General features: G+C 44.5%; 1 protein-coding gene across 3 annotated transcripts in view; it reads left to right on the top strand.

Annotated features, from left to right (window-relative positions):
* The first annotated feature begins 523 nt into the window (after nt 1-523).
* Nucleotides 524-23412, top strand: part of LOC118371692 (zinc finger and BTB domain-containing protein 16-A-like) — a 41119-nt gene continuing 18230 nt past the window's right edge. The window contains exons 1-5 of one of the 3 annotated variants that reach the window (XM_052467643.1): nt 538-661; nt 2451-2819; nt 3861-5143; nt 12028-12128; nt 14845-14931. In XM_052467643.1, the coding sequence (XP_052323603.1) occupies nt 2571-2819; nt 3861-5143; nt 12028-12128; nt 14845-14931 (1720 nt within the window). In that variant the 5' untranslated portion in view covers nt 538-661; nt 2451-2570. Of the gene's footprint in view, nt 662-1080; nt 1195-2450; nt 2820-3860; nt 5144-12027; nt 12129-14844; nt 14932-23412 lie in introns of all 3 variants that reach the window. The other 2 variants (XM_052467644.1, XM_052467645.1) reach the window with 2 other exon arrangements.

Genomic DNA, 23412 nt, shown 5'->3' with positions numbered 1-23412 from the left:
TATAGTATACAAGTGTGAGCACTAGGTGGCATGAAATGACAATTTACAAGTGTAGTATTTTTTTGCCAGATTATATCAATGTCCTTGATGATAAAGTAATATGACTCCTTGATGAATGTATTAAATGATTACATTCTAGATTAGGTGAAGAAATGTGAGAATGTGAGATGGTAACAGAGTATAATAACGTGTTGCTGTTGTTGTATTCCCAGAGTCCCTGAGTTAGTGACTCCTGTTGCTCCTCTCTCTAGACTAGAGTGACAAATAGAATTTTAATGAGCCAAGGTCAGATCCATATCACCCAGGCAGATCCCACAGTATTTTTTAAATCTGAATTTATACTATTTCAGTAAGTGATTAATAATGGTTAATTGAACGAATTGGTTTAAATTGCATTTGGATCTAAAGACTACTGACTTTTATTCATCCTGCCCAAAACCTAGGTTGTGAGGACTGTTGCCCTGTAGATGTCTCTCTTTCCAGCCTTGATAGAACCGGGAACAGAGGACAATCATTCAAAGCTGTGACGTCGCCTGGGTGATGATTTGCCTACTTGGAGTGTGGATGAGTTTGGAGCGGGTTCTGTGAATTGCCTTGCCATTATGTTGCCTGAATGATAAAGCAATCAATCGGCTAAGTGAGGACATAACAGGCCACTAAGGTAAGGGGAATTATAGTGAAAAATATTGAAGGAATACTGGTATTGCACAGGTGATTCGAATATACTTTCTGAAATAGCTATTATTCAACCTATTTGCAATTCATGGACAATGTTAAAATATTAGTTGACATATTTACTAAATGGCATTCCCTTTGTGTTATTGTATACGTGTTCGCATTTCCGAAAATGTTATTGAGCCTAAAGTTTCTCCGCAGTTAGTGTAACAAGGATTTAAAAACTTGACTGCTTAGTATGCTCGCGGTACGATCAGACAGAGAGAGACGTGACTGAGCTGTGATGTGCGGTGCGCCCAGGCTATATGTTGTTCCCATACAGTTTAACATTACGGCGATAGTGAATTATTTCATGTTTAGAGATTTAGTAACTATATCATTTTAAATGCTGGTGTTTTGGGGTAGGAATACGTGATTCCATCAAAGCTCAGTTTGCACCTGATGCGCTCTGTTGCTGAACTACCCAGGCTGAGTTTCAGCATTACCCATCAAGTGGATATGGGTCAGTGGTCACTGAAGGTCAGAAAATATAATCAATAATCATGTAACTATTTGTTGTAGCATTTATTTATATGAGCTATATTGGTTTAAGAGTGGCCACCCCTAAAAACATTACGCCTTGATCACACCGACAGTGCGCAAAATGATACCATATCTCGATACACAGTACCAGTCAAAAGTTTGGACACACCTGCTCATTCAAGGGCTTTACTTTATTTTTACTATTTTCTACATTGTAGAATAATAGTGAAGAGATCAAAACTATGAAATAACACATGGAATCATGTAGTAACATAAACAGTGTTAAACAAATCAAAATATATTTTATACTTGAGATTCTTCAAAGTAGCCCCCTTTTGCCTTGATGACAGCTTTGCAAACTCTTGGCATTCTCTCAACCAGCTTCATAAGATAGTTACACAGAATGCATTCCAATTAACAAGTGTGCCTTATTAAAAGTTCATTAGTTTAATTTCTTTCTTTAATGTATTTGAGCCAATCAGTTGTGTTGTGACACGGTCGGGGTGGTATACAGAACATAGCCCTATTTGGTAAAAGACCAAGTTAATATTATGGAAAGAACAGCACAAATAAGAAAAGAGAAACACCAGTACTTTAAGACATGAAGGTCAGTCAATCTGGAAAATGTCCAAAACTTTGAAAGTGTCTTCAAGTGTAGTTGCAAAAACCATTAAGTGCTATGATGAAACTGTCTCTCATGAGGACCGCCACAGGAAAGGAAGACCCAGAGTTACCTCTGCTGCAGAGGATAAATTCATTAGAAATAACTGCAACTCAGATTGCAGCCAAAATAAATGCTTCACGGAGTTCAAGTAACAGACACATCTCAACATCAACTGTTCAGAGGAGACTGTGTGAATCAGGCCTTCATGGTCAATTGCTGCATAGAAACCACTACTAAAGGACACCAATAAGAAGAAGAGACTTGATTTGGCCAAGAAACACGAGCAATGGACATTAGACAGGTGGTCTGATGTCAACATTTTGGTCTGATGAGTCAAAACTTTGTTTCCAACCGCCGTGTCTTTGTGAGACGCAGAGTAGGTGAACCGATGATCTCCACATGTGTGGTTCCCACCATGAAATATGGAGAAGGAGGTGTGATGGTGTGGGGGTGCTTTGCTGGTGACACTGTCTGTGATTTAATTAGAATTCAAGGCACAATTAACCAGCATGGCTACCACAGCATTCTGCAGCGATACAACATCCCATCTGGTTTGCGCTTAGTGGGACTATCATTTGTTTTTCAACAGGACAATGACCCAAAAAACACCTCCAAGCTGTGTAAGGGCTTTTTGTCCAAAAAGGAGAGTGACGGAGTGCTGCATCAGATCATCTGGCCTCCACAATCACCTGACCTCAACCCATTTGAGATGGTTTGGAATGAGTTGGACCGCAGAGTGAAGGAAAAGCAACCAACAAGTGGAAACTCCTTCAAGACTGATGGAAAAGCATTCCTCGTGAAGCTGGTTGAGAGAATGCCAAGAGTGTGCAAAGCTGTCATTAAGGCAAAGGGTGGCTACTTTAAAGAATCTAAAATAAAGATATATTTATATATATTTATATTACTCTTCTTCCGAAGAGGAGAGGCGAAAAGGATCAGAGGACCAATATGCTGCGTGGTAAGTGTCCATGGTTCTTTTAATATGTAAATGTACACATGAACAACTGACTACAAAAACAAGAAACGTGAAAACCCAAAACAGCCCTATCTGGTGCAAAACACAGAGACAGGAACAATCGCCCACAAACACACAGTGAAACCCAGGCTACCTAAGTATGATTCTCAATCAGAGACAACTAATGACACCTGCCTCTGATTGAGAACCATACTAGGCCGAAACATAGAAATACCCAAATCATAGAAAAACAAACATAGACTGCCCACCCCAACTCACGCCCTGACCATACTAAATAATGACAAAACAAAGGAAATAAAGGTCAGAACGTGACATAGTTAGATTTGTTTGACACTTTTTTGGTTACTACATGATTCCATATGTGTTATTTCATAGTTTTGATGTCTTCACTATTATTCTACAATGTAGAAAATAGTAAAAAATAAAGACAAACCCTTGAATGAGTAGGTGTGTCCAAACTTTTGACTGGTACTGTATATCAGCCAGCAGTGCAAATTTCTCGATCACACCGACAGGGTTTGCATTTTGGGAACACCAGAAGTACATTGATTTCCAGTGGAACGTTGCGTTTGCCTTGCAGCATTACGTTGAATGTTTAACTTTTGCATACTATTTTGCGCAATTAAGCTGTAGGTGTGATCGAGGCATAATACATTTACAGCACATGTAATAGTGCATGGCTCTGTCTGCTTGCAGCCTATGGCATGTAGGCATACGTAACCAGTCTCAAACAGACCTCATGGGGCATTGCTGGATTTGGGGAGCCTATAAATCCCCTGTGTTTGCTTCCAGTGTATTTCCTTATAGTGACACATACTATACAATATCAACATTTTAGCCCATGACATTTGGTCAACCAGTGCTAAAGTATTATTACTTTTCCCTCTACAATTGTTGAACATGCAAGATATTGACACACAACATAATTCTAATATTTTTACAAACACCATGGCAATCAACCAGACCATTCTTCATTACCATGATCTGAGATGTAATATTTCATGTGGTTTCTCCTCTATCTAGACTTATAGACACACTGAAGGTGGGATAGAACACACCTCATGCGTGGGCTCAGAGAGGGTCCGAGGCTGTACGGATCATCTGACTAAGATGGGTGTTCTCCAGCTCCACAACCCCACCCTCCCCGCCACGCTCCTGCACAGGGCCAATCATATGCGTCTGTCGGGAACGCTGTGTGACGTAATCATCACGGTGGATGGCCAGGAGTTCCCGGCCCACCGCACCGTCCTGGCCTGCACCAGCAAGATGTTTGAGATTTTATTCCACCGCAGCAGCCTGCGCTACGCACTCGATTTCCTCTCCCCCAAGACCTTCCAGCAGATCCTGGAGTATGCCTACACGGCCTCCCTGCAGGCCACGGCCGAGGACCTCGATGACCTGCTGTACGCTGCTGAGATCCTGGAGATCGAGTACCTGGAGGAGCAGTGCCTCAAGGTCCTGGAGACCATCCAGTCAGAGGAGAAGCAGGACCACCTGAGTCTGAGTGGGAGGAACCACGGGTCTGGAGAGAGTGAACAAAGCAGGGCAAGGCACTGGAGGAACATGCTAATCTCCAAGAAGCATTCCATGCAGGAGGGTGGTATCAACCCCACCGCCCTGCACCACCTGGCACTGTACCACATGACTGACAGGAGTCCCTCTGGGCCAGGGGGACTACCTATGGGGCTCCCTGTAGCCAGCCCAACACAAGATGGAGGGGTTAGTCTGGAGGGCCTGGGTCAGTCTCCACTGCAGTACAGCCTCAATGGAGCCCAGGAGCCATTCCTGCCTCTGGCTAAGAGGATAAAGACAGAGGACAATAACATGCAGGTGGATGAAGCCAATGGCTACGAGGGCCGGTCCAACAGTGGAGGGGAGGGGGGCTGTGAGTCTGACCAGCCAAGAGAAGAGGGCCCGGGGACCCCCCAAAGAGGCAGTGTCATCACATCTGCTAGAGAGCAGCACTCGAGCCAAGAGGAGGGGGGCATAGTGGGGAACAACTCTCCTCTGGACAGTTTCCCTGGGCTGGCTGAGAAACACCTGGCCTCCCTCTACTCCTCCATGCCCTCCAACCACTTAGGGGAGTTGGGGCTGCCTATGCCCATGTCGGTGGCCCCTTCCCTGGCCATGTCCCTGGACCTGAGGGCCTATGGGGGGCTCCTGAACCAGGGCCTGCTCCACAGGGAGATCCTCAGCAGGCTGGGACAGTTTGCAGCAGGGATGAGGCGGGAGGGCCAGAGTCAGACTCAGAGCAGTGGGGACTGTGGTCTCCAGCTGCACGACAGAGAGGTCATGGAGCAACACAGGTAGAGCACAGAGTTTAGCTGACTGCATACACCACTCACTGTTATATCTCTAGGGGTATACAGGTATAATGGATATCTAGGTATTATTGAAGGAGGTCTTTTGTTGGAGAGTGAAACAGCATTTATTTTAGCAGAATACAAATTATTATAATGTTGTGATAATTTGGTAAATGCTGGTAATCAAAGTAAATTGCAATTCGCTTATGTCACCCCTTCACCCACAAAGTGTTCTGTCTGGTCACTATACACTAGGAGGTCTGTGAGAGACAGACAGAGGGATGTGGAGTGTGTATGTGTGTGTGTGGTGAGTCTGGAGTCGCCATGCTAAATGGTTCATTGTTTTGTTAGGATGTGAAGGAAGAGATAAATTGTAGTGTACAACTTCTAATTTAAAGGTTGCCGTTTTTTTTGGTCTTAATTAACTTTTAACACATTAAAAGACTTCAAAGGAAAGAGCTGGGAGCAATGATATTAAATATGTTAAATATGTTTAAAAAGACACCTGCTCTTGTGCCTGAATAGAAGGATTTCATAAGAGGTATGAAATAGGTCTTTGTTGGCAGCTTAGCAGACATGGTGTGGCATAATGAAGCTGTTTACAAAGTTGAAAAACATTTTCGCAATTCTGTAAGATTATTTTTTATTAGATGTGCCTCGTACTTAACAAACTGTCTCTGAGTGCATTTGGTATGCATTCCTTTGCATTAGTGAGGAGGGAGGAAGGAGAGTAGCTTGCCTGTACAGAGATCTAAAGGCTTCTCAGCATGTGAAGGTAGACGCCACTGGTTGATTGGTTTAACCAGTGGCTGAGCGTTTAAATAGGTTTGGGGGTCTGGACTAGTGTAACGCTTTTCTTCTTCCTCTGACGAGGAGTATGAAATATCGGACCAATGCGCAGCGTGGTAAGTGTCCATAATATATTTAATAAACTAAACACAGAATACAAAAGAACAAGAGAAATACAGTAAAACCCGAAACAGTTCTGTATGGAAAACACAGGTACAGAAAACAACTACCCACAACCCATAGTGGGAAAACAGGCTGCCTAAGTATGGTTCTCAATCAGAGACAACGATCGACAGCTGCCTCTGATTGGGAACCATACCAGGCCAAACACAGAAAAGGCAAAACATAGAAATACAAAACATAGAATGCCCCCCCAACTCACGCCATGATCAAACTTAAACAGAGACATAAACAAGGAACTAAGGTCAGGATATGACAACTAGAGATTGGTGGGTTTAAACTAGAGCTTGGTGAGTTTAAACTAGAGGTTGGTTGGTTTAAAGAGGATGGTGATTTTAGACTATAGGTTAGTGGGTTTAAAGAGGTTGGGGATTTTAGACTTGAGGTTGGTGAGTTTAAAGAGGTTGGTGGGTTTAAAGATGTTGGTGGGTTTAAACTGGAGGTTGGTGGGTTTAGACTAGAGGTTGGTGGGTTTAGACTAGAGGTTGATGGGTTTAGACTAGAGGTTGATGGGTTTAGACTAGAGGTTGATGGGTTTAGACTAGAGGTTGGTGGGTTTAAAGAGGCTGGTGGGTTTAAAGAGGATGGTGGGTTTAGACTAGCGGTTGGTGAGTTTATAGAGGTTGGTGGATTTAAATAGGTTGGTGGGTTTAAAGACGTTGATGGGTTAGACTATAGGTTGGTCAGTTTAAAGAGGTTGGTGATTTTAGACTAGAGGTTAGTGTGTTTAGACTAGAGGTTAGTGTGTTTAGACTAGAGGTTGTTGGGTTAAAGAGGTTGGTGGGTTTAGACTAGAGGTTGTTGGGTTAAAGAGGTTGGTGGGTTTAGACTAGAGGTTGGTGAGTTTATAGAGGTGATTTTAGACTAGAGGTTGGTGGGTTAAAGAGGATGGTGATTTTAGACTAGATGTTGGTGGGTTAAAGAGGTTGGTGTATTTAAAGAGGTTGGTGTATTTAAAGAGGTTGGTGTATTTAAAGAGGTTGGTGTATTTAAAGAGGGTGGTGGGTTTAAAGATGTTGGTGGGTTAGACTAGAGGTTGGTCAGTTTAAAGAGATTGGTGATTTTAGACTTGAAGTTGGTGGGTTTAAAGAGTTTGGTGGGTTTAAAGAGGTTGGTGGGTTTAAACTGGAGGTTGGTGGGTTTAAACTGGAGGTTGGTGGGTTTAGACTACAGGTTGGTGAGTTTATAGAGGTTGGTGTATTTAAATAGGTTGGTGGGTTTAAAGATGTTGGTCGGTTAGACTATAGGTTGGTCAGTTTAAATAGGTTGGTGTATTTAAAGAGGTTGGTGTATTTAAATAGGTTGGTGGGTTTAAAGATGTTGGTCGGTTAGACTATAGGTTGGTCAGTTTAAATAGGTTGGTGTATTTAAAGAGGTTGGTGATTTTAGACTAGAGGTTTGAGTTAGACTATAGGTTGGTTAGTTTAAATAGGTTGGTGTATTTAAAGAGGTTGGTGATTTTAGACTAGAGGTTGGTGGGTTAGACTATAGGTTGGTCAGTTTAAATAGGTTGGTGTATTTAAAGAGGTTGGTGATTTTAGACTAGAGGTTGGTGGGTTAGACTATAGGTTGGTCAGTTTAAATAGGTTGGTGTATTTAAAGAGGTTGGTGATTTTAGACTAGAGGTTGGTGAGTTAGACTATAGGTTGGTTAGTTTACATAGGTTGGTGTATTTAAAGAGGTTGGTGTATTTAAATAGGTTGGTGGGTTTAAAGATGTTGGTCGGTTAGACTATAGGTTGGTCAGTTTAAATAGGTTGGTGTATTTAAAGAGGTTGGTGATTTTAGACTAGAGGTTGGTGGGTTAGACTATAGGTTGGTTAGTTTACATAGGTTGGTGTATTTAAAGAGGTTGGTGTATTTAAATAGGTTGGTGGGTTTAAAGATGTTGGTCGGTTAGACTATAGGTTGGTCAGTTTAAATAGGTTGGTGTATTTAAAGAGGTTGGTGATTTTAGACTAGAGGTTGGTGAGTTAGACTATAGGTTGGTTAGTTTAAATAGGTTGGTGTATTTAAAGAGGTTGGTGATTTTAGACTAGAGGTTGGTGGGTTAGACTATAGGTTGGTCAGTTTAAATAGGTTGGTGTATTTAAAGAGGTTGGTGATTTTAGACTAGAGGTTGGTGGGTTAGACTATAGGTTGGTTAGTTTACATAGGTTGGTGTATTTAAAGAGGTTGGTGTATTTAAATAGGTTGGTGGGTTTAAAGATGTTGGTCGGTTAGACTATAGGTTGGTCAGTTTAAATAGGTTGGTGTATTTAAAGAGGTTGGTGATTTTAGACTAGAGGTTGGTGGGTTAGACTATATGTTGGTTAGTTTACATAGGTTGGTGTATTTAAAGAGGTTTGTGTATTTAAAGAGGATGGTGATTTTAGACTAGAGGTTGGTGGGTTAAAGAGGATGGTGATTTTAGACTAGAGGTTGGTGGGTTAGACTATATGTTGGTTAGTTTACATAGGTTGGTGTATTTAAAGAGGTTTGTGTATTTAAAGAGGATGGTGATTTTAGACTAGAGGTTGGTGGATTTAAATAGTTTGGTGGGTTTAAACTAGATGTTGGTCGGTTAGACTATAGGTTGGTTAGTTTACATAGGTTGGTGTATTTAAAGAGGTTGGTGTATTTAAATAGGTTGGTGGGTTTAAAGATGTTGGTCGGTTAGACTATAGGTTGGTCAGTTTAAATAGGTTGGTGTATTTAAAGAGGTTGGTGATTTTAGACTAGAGGTTGGTGAGTTAGACTATATGTTGGTTAGTTTACATAGGTTGGTGTATTTAAAGAGGTTGGTGTATTTAAATAGGTTGGTGGGTTTAAAGATGTTGGTCGGTTAGACTATAGGTTGGTCAGTTTAAATAGGTTGGTGTATTTAAAGAGGTTGGTGATTTTAGACTAGAGGTTGGTGGGTTAGACTATAGGTTGGTTAGTTTACATAGGTTGGTGTATTTAAAGAGGTTGGTGTATTTAAAGAGGATGGTGATTTTAGACTAGAGGTTGGTGGGTTAAAGAGGATGGTGATTTTAGACTAGAGGTTGGTGGGTTAAAGAGGATGGTGATTTTAGACTAGAGGTTGGTCAGTTTAAAGAGATTGGTGATTTTAGACTTGAAGTTGGTGGGTTTAAAGAGTTTGGTGGGTTTAAAGAGGTTGGTGGGTTTAAACTGGAGGTTGGTGGGTTTAAACTGGAGGTTGGTGGGTTTAGACTACAGGTTGGTGAGTTTATAGAGGTTGGTGGGTTTAAACTAGATGTTGGTGGGTGTAAACTAGAGGTTGGTGCGTTTATTGAGGTTATTGGGTTTAGACCAGAGGCTGTGGATTTAAATAGGTTGGTAGGTTTAAACTAGAGGTTGGTGGGTTTAAACTAAAGGTTGGTGGGTTTAAAGAGTTTGTCGGGTTTAGACTAGAGGTTGATGGGTTTACACTAGAGTTGGTTGGTTGGTTGGTTGGTTGGTTTAAAGAGGTTGGTGGGTTTAAACTAGAGGTTGGTTGGTTTAAAGGGGGGTCCACAGGTCTACAGACAGGTGCACATGTCCCATAACTAAATCAATCAACCAAGCCATCATCAGTATCAGAGCACCAACCTCTACCCTTTCTCCTCCCACGCAGACGGCATTTCAGGCCTGTGCCACTCCGGGTTTTGAATGAGCCTGATGACACAGAACATCCAGCAGTGTATTAGCTAGCCAATGCTCAGTCATGGATATAGGCAGAGGTTTGAAGGTTGGAGGAGTCAGTCCTTCTGGTGACTGCTGGTGTTGTAATGAAGCTAGTCCATGTCAGGAGACAGGTCACTGAGCATCATCCACCTCAGTCACATTGACATTTCTGAGTGGAGAGAACAGGGAGAGAGAAGTTTGTTAAGGCATAGCACACCTTTTCAGAACTTTTAACTTCAGGATTTGATTAAGTGAATTATCTAAAGGAGAAAGCTAGGAATTGTATGAGGTGTCTGGTTTATAGTGAATCTCTCTAGTTTTCTGTTGAAAATCCTCTTTTCTGTTTTCTATTTTGATGCAAGTCGTGGGTGTTCTTGATTTAATTGAAGAGAGTTTTGTTGACATAATATTTTATTGGTACTAAAAATGAGATTATCTGTCCTTTGACTGTGGTCTGTTTATAACTGTCTAGAGGACTGCTGTCTGGCCATTGTGCTGCAGAGGGGAATATTAGGATAATAGTGCAGATGATGCCTCGCATGACTGAACGTGTGTGATATGATATGATGGGGTTTGCTGCAGGCAGAGCGGCGAGTCCTTTTTTTGTACTTGTTATGAGAGGATTGCCTGTCTGGTTTGCATGTGTGTATGTATGTGTCTGTGTTTTTGTCTATGTGTATGTGTACGTGGGTGTTTGTGTTTGTCTTTTTGTCTGGGTCTGTATGTGTATGTGGGTGTTTGTGTTTTGTCTGGGTCTGTATGTGTATGTGTATGTGGGTGTTTGTGTTTGTCTTTTTGTCTGGGTCTGTATGTGTATGTGGGTGTTTGTGTTTTGTCTGGGTCTGTATGTGTATGTGTATGTGGGTGTTTGTGTTTGTCTTTTTGTCTGTATGTGTATGTGTACGTGGGTGTTTGTGTTTGTCTTTTTGTCTGGGTCTGTATGTGTATGTGGGTGTTTGTGTTTTGTCTGGGTCTGTATGTGTATGTGTATGTGGGTGTTTGTGTTTTTTGTACGTGGGTATTTGTGTTTTTGTCTGTGTCTATGTGTACGTGTACGTGGGTGTTTGTGTTTTTGTCTGTATGTGTACGTGGGTGTTTGTGTTTTCGTCTGTATGTGTACGTGGGTGTTTGTGTTTTCGTCTGTATGTGTACGTGGGTGTTTGTGTTTTCGTCTGTATGTGTACGTGGGTGTTTGTGTTTTCGTCTGTATGTGTACGTGGGTGTTTGTGTTTTCGTCTGTATGTGTACGTGGGTGTTTGTGTTTTTGTCTGTATGTGTACGTGGGTGTTTGTGTTTTTGTCTGTATGTGTACGTGGGTGTTTGTGTTTTCGTCTGTATGTGTACGTGGGTGTTTGTGTTTTCGTCTGTATGTGTACGTGGGTGTTTGTGTTTTTGTCTGTATGTGTACGTGGGTGTTTGTGTTTTCGTCTGTATGTGTACGTGGGTGTTTGTGTTTTTGTCTGTATGTGTACGTGGGTGTTTGTGTTTTCGTCTGTATGTGTACGTGGGTGTTTGTGTTTTTGTCTGTATGTGTACGTGGGTGTTTGTGTTTTTGTCTGTATGTGTACGTGGGTGTTTGTGTTTTCGTCTGTATGTGTACGTGGGTGTTTGTGTTTTTGTCTGTATGTGTACGTGGGTGTTTGTGTTTTTGTCTGTATGTGTACGTGGGTGTTTGTGTTTTTGTCTGTATGTGTACGTGGGTGTTTGTGTTTTTGTCTGTATGTGTACGTGGGTGTTTGTGTTTTCGTCTGTATGTGTACGTGGGTGTTTGTGTTTTTGTCTGTATGTGTACGTGGGTGTTTGTGTTTTTGTCTGTATGTGTACGTGGGTGTTTGTGTTTTTGTCTGTATGTGTACGTGGGTGTTTGTGTTTTTGTCTGTATGTGTACGTGGGTGTTTGTGTTTTCGTCTGTATGTGTACGTGGGTGTTTGTGTTTTTGTCTGTATGTGTACGTGGGTGTCAGCACGTTTATTTGTATTGTGCTTTCTAAAATTATCCCTGAAATTCCTATTGTCTGTTCTCCTTTTGCATTCGTACAGTGTGATCCTGTGTGACTCACAACTCTTAGAGACCTCTCAACTCTAATGATGCAGCAGTACAAAGAGAGGGTTGCTTTCATGATGGAATGAAACATGCTTTTCTCTACAAGGACAATGATGCCTCTGCCTTTTGAAAACAGTTCAGAGAAAAGCACCAAAACGTTTTAGAGCCCAATGTCTGCTATTTGTGTGACCTCAGTCATTGGTTCATCCCAGTCCTTTCTCCCCACAGGAAGCTGCACAGTGAAGGAGAGAAGGAACACGGCTGTGAGTTTTGTGGCAAACACTTCATGGACAGTGTACGGCTCAGGATGCACATGCTCTCTCACTCAGGTAACGCTGCCATATCATGCCAATAATAGAGTACATTCCATTTACAATACCCATAACAGGACTGTACTGTTTTCACATGCACCTGTTCATGATGTCACACGTGTATTAGAAGAGTGAGGCACATGAGATATGTGTTAAAGGAAAGAGGCTTCTTCCTGTCTGTCGCCTGTCTGTATGTGTCAGTTCTTCAGGGTCTCTGTCTTCTCTTTGTCTTCTCTCTGTTGTATCTGTCTGTGTGTGTGTGTGTGTGTTTTCGGAGAGTCTGTCTGGCTCCTCGCCAGCTCTGTCCCTCTGAGTGATGACATCATCAGCTGCCGGCAGGCCTGGGTGTTCTGCCAGTGTTCCGAAGAGTGTGTGATGGCTCGCTCGCAGATGTGTGTCCAGGAACACACTGTACCCAAACTGCGACTTAATCAGACCTGACTGCTCTCCCAGCCACTTTATCCAAAATAGAGCAGGAGAAGGGGAGGGGAGAAGGCGGAGAGAGGGGCTAAAAATGAAACTAAAATATAAACAGAAACTCCACTCTGATGTTAGGAAGAATAGACACAAGGAATGCTATACGTCCCTGGCTTTCCTCTCCTCTGATATCTGTAAAAGTGTTAGGAGATGACAGACGGCTGACAGATGAGAGGTTCCCTTTCTCCAAACAGTGCTCATAAACTACCTGACCTCCTCACAGTAGACATTTTTTAAATCCAGGTGTAGATTTAATGATGAGTTTGAAATTCCATGTTTGGAACTCCGTGATGGGAACACAATAGCTGCATCAGGTCTAGACACATTCTACTAGTTGGCTAACGGCTACTCTCCTTTACTCATCCTGTCTGCATCGGTATGACCTGATGAGACATACTGGCTATAGTGTGTGTAATATAGGCCTGTTACACATCATTTAGATACTTTGATCTTTCATTACAAAATAGATTTCTGAAACCTTCTTTCATCTGGTTTGTATTCACACACAAAATATATAGCCTCTGTATTGTACAAAGAAAGAGAGTTTGATCTTATTTCATTGTCATTGTGTGTTGCCGTATAGCCCATAGCAGCCTTTAGATCCTCTGTTGGTTGCTAAGGAGCCAGTGCTCCACAGCTCTAATGGGCTGATTTGGTATTCAGCTCGATGCTGGCTCGTATTTTGGTATGCCAGACAAAGTGTTTTGATGGAGGGCTATTGCAGCCGCGTCTGGAGACAGTTTGATGGTTTATGGATGAGAGCACACTCCATGCCTTTGACGGCACAAGACAATGTTCTCTTCTTCCCTAATCACACACAATCTCCCAACAGCACAACATAACACACTGGACACACTGTCACAGAACGTAACACATTGGACACACTGTCACAGAACATAACAAACTGGACACACTATCATAGAACATAACACTGCCAAGGACAGCCCTGCAGTACATCACAATACATCTAGGTAAAGGCTACATAGTATGCTGAAATGTTTTGTTTTCACGAAAAGGATCTGAAATGAGGTGAAATCTGTGGATGAGGTGGTTGTAGCGAGCTACAGCACTGGGACTAGTGCAGCTGTACAGGGAGGTGGGGAGAGTTGAAAGAGGACTACATTTAGGCTGTAGCGCTCCCAGTTTCCAAAGCTTGTGGGCGTTTTAATGAGTCATTTTAACTTCATTTAAAGCCAGCTGAGCAGAAAATAGATCAGTGAATAAGCCCTGGGCCAGTATGGATCTGAAACCGATTTACATCTCACCGAGAGCCAGCCCACATCCAAACAGCTGGGTGTGTGTGTGTGTGTGTGTGTGTGTGTGTGTGTGTGTGTGTGTGTGTGTGTGTGTGTGTGTGTGTGTGTGTGTGTGTGTGTGTGTGTGTGTGTGTGTGTGTGTGTGTGTGTGTGTGTGTGTGTGTGTGTGTGTGTGTGTGTGTGTGTGCGCGTGCGTGTGTGTGTTTGCGTGTGTGTATGTGTGTGTGTATGCATGTACTCACCCACTGTGTGCAGTATCACTATTTAGCAGAGCAACTGGCATCTCCTATAGCTGAGTGGTGTCATTTCCCTTGTCTCCTCTGATCTCTTCATAGGAACAGACAAGGGCATTCTAAAGGTGAGCAGGGTGCTGTGTGTTACTGAGGGAGATGGCTAGGGAGTTTTGACTCTGGAGGGTTTCTGATAAAGGCCTATGCTGCGGGCTCAGAACAGATTGTCTGCTGTGCACAGAACACCCAGTCCTTTTGTGGCAACTCAGGTAGACAGGCTGCACACTGTTCAGAGCATGATAACAGGGTAAATACAACTCTTCAGCTAAGCTCCTCACTGTGGAAGAGAGAGGCCACGGAACACTGTCTGGTGCCTTTGTTTGGCCAGAGTTGTGTTTTTTTCACTGGGTTTTGTTCTTTTGTACTGTGTGTGACTCCTTATGTAACTGTAAACAACCAAAAGTGTTTACAGAAGAGAATGGGTACTTAGGGACTTTTAAATAGAGCATTGCATTGGCTAAAGGTTTGATATGGATTTTAATCCAACAGCTTTCTCACCTATAAAAAATATGTGGTTTGATTCTGAAATAAAAGTGCAGCTTTTATAGCCATCTGAGATTCAGATGTTGATTGATTGCCATAACCATACATTCAAATTCAGTTGCACCCTCTACAGCATGATTCAAATAATTTTGTACAAGTTGCTGGCTGTTTTCTCATATACGAATGTATACTTGAATGATGACACATGACTGTGATTTCCCCCTGCAGCTGGAGCTGAGGCCCTGGTGTGTGATCAGTGTGGAGCTACATTCTCTGCTGAAGATGCTCTGGAGGCCCACAGACAGACACACACAGGTACAGGTACTGCCACACACACACACACACACACACACACACACACACACGCACACACACACACACACACACACACACACACACACACACACACACACACACACACACACACACACACACACACACACACACACACACACACACACACACACACACACACACACACACACACAGGTAACACCCACAGACAAACATAGCTCACGGATGAAAACGTGCAATGACTCACAGACACTCATTCACCGCCCTTAAACAAGCAGGCTACAGTTGACAGGATACTGTTTGAGGTCCGTATTTGAAATGTATTCTGTCTCTCCTGCTGCTCATTCAAAACACGTTTAATAAATATATGGCTATGGGGTTTAACATTCTTGTCATTGTGCTGGCAGGGTCAAACTGTCCCTGTCATGTTGCTCCATAATTGATCAGCGAGGACGGGAAGGCCCTATCAGATATCACCCACTTATATCTCCTGGCATCCCATCTGAGTGCGTGCCTATTTACCACAGGGCTGGCAAGCCTGACACACCAGGCACGCCTAGGCCACACTGCAAGTACATGATATTGTCATAGATATGCCATGCATCTAGGCTATGTGCGTGAGGAGCTGAGAGGGTATTTACTCTATTGCTCAGACTCACATCAACAACTTGAATCAACACATTTTGTTTGGGAATGATCTCATGGTGATAGACTCTGAGTATTTATCCTCTCCAGCTCAGAAGATAATGGACATCAGTGCCTGTGAACTATTCTGAAACACAATGGTTCTGAATAGCTAGACGCTCCTCTAATCAGCTGACTGAGTATCTCGTATTAAAGTTATACAAGTGAAGTTGAAGTCAAAGCTGCCTGTATATATTCCAAATATTCAGACCCTCTCCCAGTGCCTGAATCCTAGTCATTATAGTATCTAAATCAAAACTCTACATTTAATGATCTTAAACTAACCCTACAGTCGATCCACGCTGAGTGTCTGAAACCACACCTTTGCTGCTACTGTCAGAGAAAACTGATAACCCGCTCCGAAGCGTTGGGATGTAACTGTAACTCCAGGTGCCACACACAGTATGAATAGTTAATACCTGGAGACATGGCGGGGTGTTAACGAGTTTCTGCCTCCTCGCCCTCAGGTTGTAAACATCCAGGGCTCAGTTGTTGGCCTGGCAGCGTATCTAGTACAGGGTACAGGAGGGCATTACTCACTCATTTTGTCATCATCTCAGCTTGGTCTGGTGTGACACATGACCCTCTTACTGCTACTTTGTACTCACAGGCTGTGCTCTGACTGGAATAGTATGATTTGTTTGAGCTGTTTGGTGGTTTTAGGGAATTCAGTTCCAGTGGGCATTCTCTTTTAGAATATGCATTCACTGTACATTATAATACTTCAAGTGTTTTTATACTTTCAACTTCTGCACTCAAAAATATGTTGCATAAAGCTTATTTCTTAAAATATATATATATTTTTTAATATTCTGACATTTCTGATTATTTACCTTCTTCGGTGTGTAACCTATACACTGAAGAAGGATTCATGGGTTTTACAGACCAACCAAACTTTTGGGAGAGCGCTATGGTCCTCTTTTGATTATACTTTCAACACATCCTAGGTTTATAACCTTTGAGATCATTGGCTGAATGAATCTTGTTACCATGGTTTTGTATATCGCCATGTGACAGTATGCCAGTAAGCCAAACAAGTTTCCTCTTGGCACATTATCACAGGTCAGACCTTAGCAGCTGTAGCCCTTTAGTTTACTGATCCAGCCTCCTCAAGAAGGAAGACACCCCTACTTGACAAAGACCTTGTTGGCTCTCATATCGATCACACTACAGGGACTGCAATGCAGAACCCAGCTTATTTCCAGTGAGTGAGAGTGTGTTTTGGCAATGTGAATGTCAGAGGCGAGTGGCCGTGGGTTGGCGTTATGGGAAGGGGGTGAGACCGTGTGGAAGGGGCTGGTTAAGGGGGAGTTCCTGAGGGCATTGGTTACAAGGGTTGGTGGCATTGGATGCAAGGACTCCCAGGAAAACAACATCATGTGCTGCTGTTTACTCAGTCCCCACCACAGCCCTCTCTGTCACAGTCTCCGTTCGCTCTGCCTCTGACCTACTTGTGAGTGCCCAAAATAAAATAATGGAACCGTCTCAAAACCTCTCACCCAACAATGACTTTATTTCATCAGACCATGTTAGCAAAGTTCTCTGTGGTGTCATCTTGTTTGAGCAGTTTTGGAAAAACCCAGGAATTTGAGCAAATCATAGAGCATAGAAATGGACTGGATATGGTGCAGAAGATAGTGGCTAGCCATTCTGCCAAAATGCCTGCAGGAGAAGGCCCTAAGAGTGCTGTCTTTGTGTGTTCTTACAAACAGCTGCCCTTAAACTACACGTTAACACTTCCTCTGCTGAATGTCTACAGTACACATAACCAGTGGTGATTTTAACATAGAAATCTTGGTGGGGCAAAAAAACAAATGTGGGATGCATGCCAGCAAAGCCACTACACTACACAACACTAAACAATACATGAATTTCACTATAACTGTGACAAACAGTGCCCACAAACTGTTAGGGTCCCTATAGCAGTCCCAACACAATACCACTGCTAAACCTGGCTTTCAGCGGAGCCTTATCTGGCAGAGAAACAGTTAATTCAGCATAATGCACTGCTTTAAAAAAACAGCTGATATGGCTTACTTGTTTAAACAAATGTGGTTTCTACTGACAAATAAGATGTACAAACTATGGCATTATAGGGGACAACAAGCAGATAAGAGGCAATCTGTAATGTCAATTAAGACATTAATGAGCGAGCGACAACGGACGTAGTCAATATAACTATTTGTTCAGCACTTTTGAAATGTAGAGCGACAGAATTCAGAACATGGGCCATTCTTACAGTGTTCTCCCTGTACACAAGTCAGAACTGTAGGATAAATAAAGGGGGCAAATAAACAGACAATGAAAGCTCTTACAATATTTGATGATTACATTTCATTAAAAAAGGTTATAGGCTATTTGTGCACCACCAAGTTAGAACAGTAGGCGAAAATAAGAGGAGAAAATATACCAAATTATTAGGGTGAGGCACATTGAACGCCGTTTGGGACTTTGGGTGTCAAAAAAGATACACGCCATATAACAAACACCATTTACCCATTAAATAAACTTTTTAAAATTTTACACGTCAAATAACACAATTCTTGTAACGGCGTTCTTCTATCTCCTCTTCTGACAAAGAGGTAGAATAAGGATCGGACCAAAATGCAGCGTGATGATGATTCATGATAATATTTTAATGAAGGAAAAAACAATACAAGCGGAAACTACAAAAATATGAAAAGTGAAAAACCGAAACAGCCCTATTTTTTTACATTTTTATAAAAAATTATTTATTATCTTCAATACCATTCTTTCTTTACAACTCATAATTTTCATACATACTCAAATAATGGTATTTTAATTAAACTGATTTAACTAAACATAAACCCCAAACAAAACCTCAGGGGAGCATCTTCCCTCCCCGTCACCCTACAAAATACCTTTCCCTATTTCCCCGTCCCTAATCTATCCCCTTACAAATCTAAATGACACCCAGCCCTAAACCCCCCTTCCACCTCTTCCGAGCAGCATGCTGCCCCCACTTCCTCTCCTCCCTCTTCATCCTCCCCCTCAAATCTCCTTCCACCCTCCTCACTATCCCTTCCACCCCCAATCTCTCCCTGTCTTCACCATGTTCTGCCTTGCTTCCCACAGCCCCCGTTTAAAGAGACTCATGAGAAACCAGAGCAGAAACCTGTCCCTATCCGTCCCTCTCGCTCTCCCTACACCTCTCTCTAACCTGGCCCACGTCAATACAAAATCCCCCCCTTACCAAACCTAACAACACCCGTGCCCTAGCCCATACTACTCCGGCAAATGCACAGTCCCAAAAGACATGGCGCACAGTCTCCTCCCTGCCACAAGAGGATCTTGGACAGGTGGGGGATTGCACCAAACTATACCGGTACATGATGGAACGTACCGGCAAGCACTTATGGAGGCTCAACCAATTCAGGTCCTTGAGCCTGTTGTCCAGACCCCGCGCCTGCACTCCCTCCCAGACCACTTCCGAGATGCCCACTACAGGTGCCGGACTCCCTGCCTTTCTGACCTCCTCGTACAGGTGCCTGTGATCTAAACCTACTCGGGCAACTTCAACCTCAGGGTGCGCACGCAGCCACTTGGCCGCATGACCAAAGTGCCACGGCAGCTGTTCCGCCCGAGGACCCGTGTTAGACCACACCATTACGCTTCTCGCCTGATACGAGAAGAACACCCGCAGGAGGTAACCGGACGGGTGTATCACTGGCTGAGCAAGCTCCGTTAACAAGAAAGAAACAAAAATTGTGTCCAGCTTGAGGGGGAAATGTGGTACCCCCCTACCTCCCTCCCCGATGGGACAGATCATGCGTGCCCTGGCGACCCACTCGCACCTGCCACTCCACATAAACTGAAACACAGGCCTCACTAGAGGCCTCCTCAGACAAGCCGGCAATGGGTAGATGTATGCCAAATACAAAAGAGACGGTAACACATCCACCTTTAGGACCAGGACTTTGCCCATAAAAGACAAATACCTAGCCTTCCACATCGCTAGCTTCCTCTGTACCACTGCGATACGCATGTTCCAGTTTAGCGTCGCTGAGCCGGAGGTCTCAAAATGGACCCCGAGAATCCTCAGGGACCCCTCACAGAGAGATAACCCCCCAGGCACATCCGTTCTACCGCGCCATCTTCCGAAAAACTTGACGGAAGACTTTGCATGGTTCAGAACTGCTCCCGACGCTCGAGTGAAATCCCCAAAGATGGCAAGGGTTCCTTGTCAGGCACGAGTCCTTGCACAGCAGCAAGGAAGTGTCGTCGGCGTACTGCGTCATCTTAACACGCAGCCCACCACTTCCAGGGATCAACAAGCCTTCCACCCCTGTGTCTGCCCTAATGGCAGCCCCCAGAGGCTCCATGTACAGAACGAAGAGGAGAGCCGAGAGTGGGCACCCCTGCCTGACCCCAGACGAGAGGTCAAAAACGTCACCCAAGTGACTATTTACACTAACTCGGCACCCCGCTCCGACATATAATGTACGAATCCATCCTATGAACTTCTCCCCAAATCCTAATCGACCTAACACTCTGAATAAAAAGGATCTATTCACGCGATCAAAGGCTTTCGCCTGATCTAGCGCAGCTACCATTAAAGGCAGTCCTCTATCCTCAACCCAAGCGATGGAGTCCCTGATTAACTGTAGGTTCCATCTAATAGAGCAGCCCTCTACCCCACACGTCTGATCCTCATGGACAACGTAGGGAAGGGCTGTGCGCAACCGGTCTGCTAAAACCTTTGCAAGTAGCTTGTAATCTACACACAGCATGGTCAACGGCCGCCAGTTGCCAAGGTCTGTTACTTCCCCCTTCTTATAAAAAAGTGACAGCACACCAACAGCCATTGATCCCCCCGGGACCCCCGTCTCAAGGATGGCCTTCAAGACTTCGAGGACCACTGGTCCAAGTATACCCCAAAACTTGAGATAAAACTCAGCCGGCAGCCCATCCATCCCAGGCACCTTCCCTTTTCCCATCCTCCTAAGAGCGCTCTCAACCTCTTCTAGTGAAATCTGGGCCTCCATCACTTCTCTAATGTCCTCCGGCAACCACCTGGACAAGTGTTCTAAAAACACATTTCCCTGCTCTACATCTATTTCCCTTTCCTTAAATAAACCTTGGAAATGATCAGTTGTCACCCTGACCATATCCTCTGGTTCTCTAACTATACTACCATTTTCTTCCCTAACGCCTACTCTGTCTGGCCCTAACCGACTTAAAGAACAGAGCAGAACAAGTCTCATTATGTTCTAGAAAGCCACTATGCGCACGCTCCAGGAAAGCTTGAGCCTTCCGCTCCTGCAACTCCCTGAGCTGCGCCTTTAGGGTTGCGGATCTCTCCCAGTCAAACGACCCGCCGAGGTTGCCTGCCTCGTACTCGAGTTCAATTAACCTTTGGATACGATCCACCTCCCTCCTCTCCTCTCTTTTTTTCCTCTTGCAATACCCTATTATAAAAGCCCTAATCCTCACCTTAACTAATTCCCACCACTCTAACACCCCCTCGCACATGGACCGGAGGCCTTCAAGCCTCCAAAAGAAACCATAAAACCTGTCAACAAAAGCCTGCTCCTGCAGCACATCCCGATCTAACTTCCAGTACACCCTACCAAAGAGGCAGTCTGGCGACCCCACCTGCAGGAGCACCCCGTCGTGATCCGAAAAGAAAACAGGCAACAGCCGCCCAGACAACTTACCCAAAGACCTGGGTACAAAAATGCAGTCGAGCCTCCGCTCAACCCCCCTGGAGTTGCGCCATGTAGGACCGGCCATTTCCGGAGTAGTCTGCAGACCACCATCTACCAGACCATGGCAAGCCATTAGCCCGGCAATGGCGCCTGCACTGCTATCCCCCCCTATTCCTAAATCTGTATTAAAATCCCCCCTATCACTAATTTCCTATTTGTGACACACAGGGGCGTCAGACAGTCAACCATCTCCCTCCTGTCTGCCACCACCTGTGGCCCATACACCACCACTAATCTAAATGTACAATCCCTTATTGTGACATCCACCCCTATAACCCTCCCCTGCATTACCACAAAAGAATCCTCCACTTTTACCTCCCTGTGCCCACACAAAATCCCTACCCCCGATGAGTGCACCCCCCCAATACCCCAAACCGACTCCCCCTTGTCCCACTCCCTCTTAAACCTACTAACATCCCCTCCATCCCTCAGGTGAACCTCCTGTAAAAAACAAAAATCATACCCCACACCCTCCAAATAACTAAAAACCGACCCCCTCTTAACAAAATCCCTTAAACCCCTTACATTTTAACTTACAAAAGTAAAATTAGACCCCATGAAAAAATAAAATAAAAACATGTAATACACTCAAATTCTAAACCCAGACAGAAAAAAAAAACAGGAGACTCACCCGATGCTCCCCTGCTCCATATCTACTGGTGAGAACACCATCCGTACTCCCAACATCCCCCCCTCTTCCTCCATCTCACCAACCCAGGATGCAGGAATAGTGTTTGGCTCCGGGGTGCCCTGCACCCTGGGTCTACCCCCACACTCCTCCCCCTCCCCAGTGCTGCAGCTTGTTTGAAAAAAAATTGGGGAGGCTGAGTCCCCAAACAAAAAACTCCCCACCTCCTCCTGTACCCAGTCTTGTTAGGTGTGTCCCCACCCAACAGAAGTTGAGGGCCTGGGGAAACCAGCAGCAACCCAGAGGTTTCTCCCACCCCCATCACTCTCTTGGCCATCCCCTCCCTCTCACTGTCGGCCAATCGCACCCTCCTCTTCATTCTCTTCTTTGGTGATGGCGGCAGTGGAGAGATACCACCCTCTCCCCCCGCCAGCTCCTCCACCATACCCCTCATCTCTTCCACCAGGGCACTTTCCCCCCAGTCCACTTGCTCTTCCACCGTCTCCTTCTCCAACACTCCTCCCTCGCTTTCTTCTCTCTCATGCTCCTCCACTCGGTTGCCTTCTTCTGCCGCTTTTCCTGGTTCTCCTACTCCCGTGCCTTCTGTTTCCTTCTCTCTTCCATCCGCCGCTTCTTGCTCCTCCTCCTTCCTTGCGGCCTTCCCCTCTGGACCTGTACTCTGGTCATGAGGTGTGCTTCCTTCCCCTCCTCTTCTTCCCCCATCCCCCGCTCCTGCTCCCCCCCCCAGCCGCAGACGCATATGACCTCTGACGAGCCGGGTGTGCTGACGAGCCACACCCGTGGCACGCCTTAGGCTTGTCACAATCCCTCGCCTCGTGTTCCTCAGATCCACAAAATCTGCATTTTCTTGTGCTGCACGAGGCGAATATGTGTCAGCCCCCAAAATGGGGGCTGACGTGCATAAAACAACGTCCCCCTGTCAGCCCCTAGGGAGAACATAGCAGGAGGATGGAGCTAGCCACCATGTCCCTTTGGATCCTCTCTGAGGAGGGCCTGGAAGCCTCTCCTCCCATTCCAAAACCCAAGGGAGTCTTTGAGGTGCCTTGCTGAGGAGACGTTATCCATGTATCTCCCCAGAAAAGCCCTCACCTCTTCGTCCTTAACGTAAGGGTTGTAAATGCTGACAGTTACAACCCTAAAGTTATTCTTCGCCAGGCTTGTTATTTCATAGTGGCTCATCGGCCTCTCACCTCCCACTGCTCTTGCCCTTCTCAGGATATCATCGTGTTTCTCCTCTGTATATAGTGCCACGTCGTATGCTCCCTCCAACGAGTTGCCTTGAAAACAAAACACGTCCTTCACCGTCAGCTTCAGAATCCCCATCAATATTATCCTTCCAAAAGTTTCGCGTCCTAAAGGCTCCGACTCCTTTTCCTTCCAAGCAAACCAAATCGTGTTGGCCAGCCCAATCCCAGGGACCGACCGTGTTGATGTATTTAG

This window comes from Oncorhynchus keta, chromosome 18 (assembly GCF_023373465.1).
Source record: "Oncorhynchus keta strain PuntledgeMale-10-30-2019 chromosome 18, Oket_V2, whole genome shotgun sequence".
NCBI classification, from domain to species: Eukaryota; Metazoa; Chordata; class Actinopteri; order Salmoniformes; family Salmonidae; genus Oncorhynchus; species Oncorhynchus keta.
This window is presented reverse-complemented; position numbering and strand designations above follow the sequence as displayed.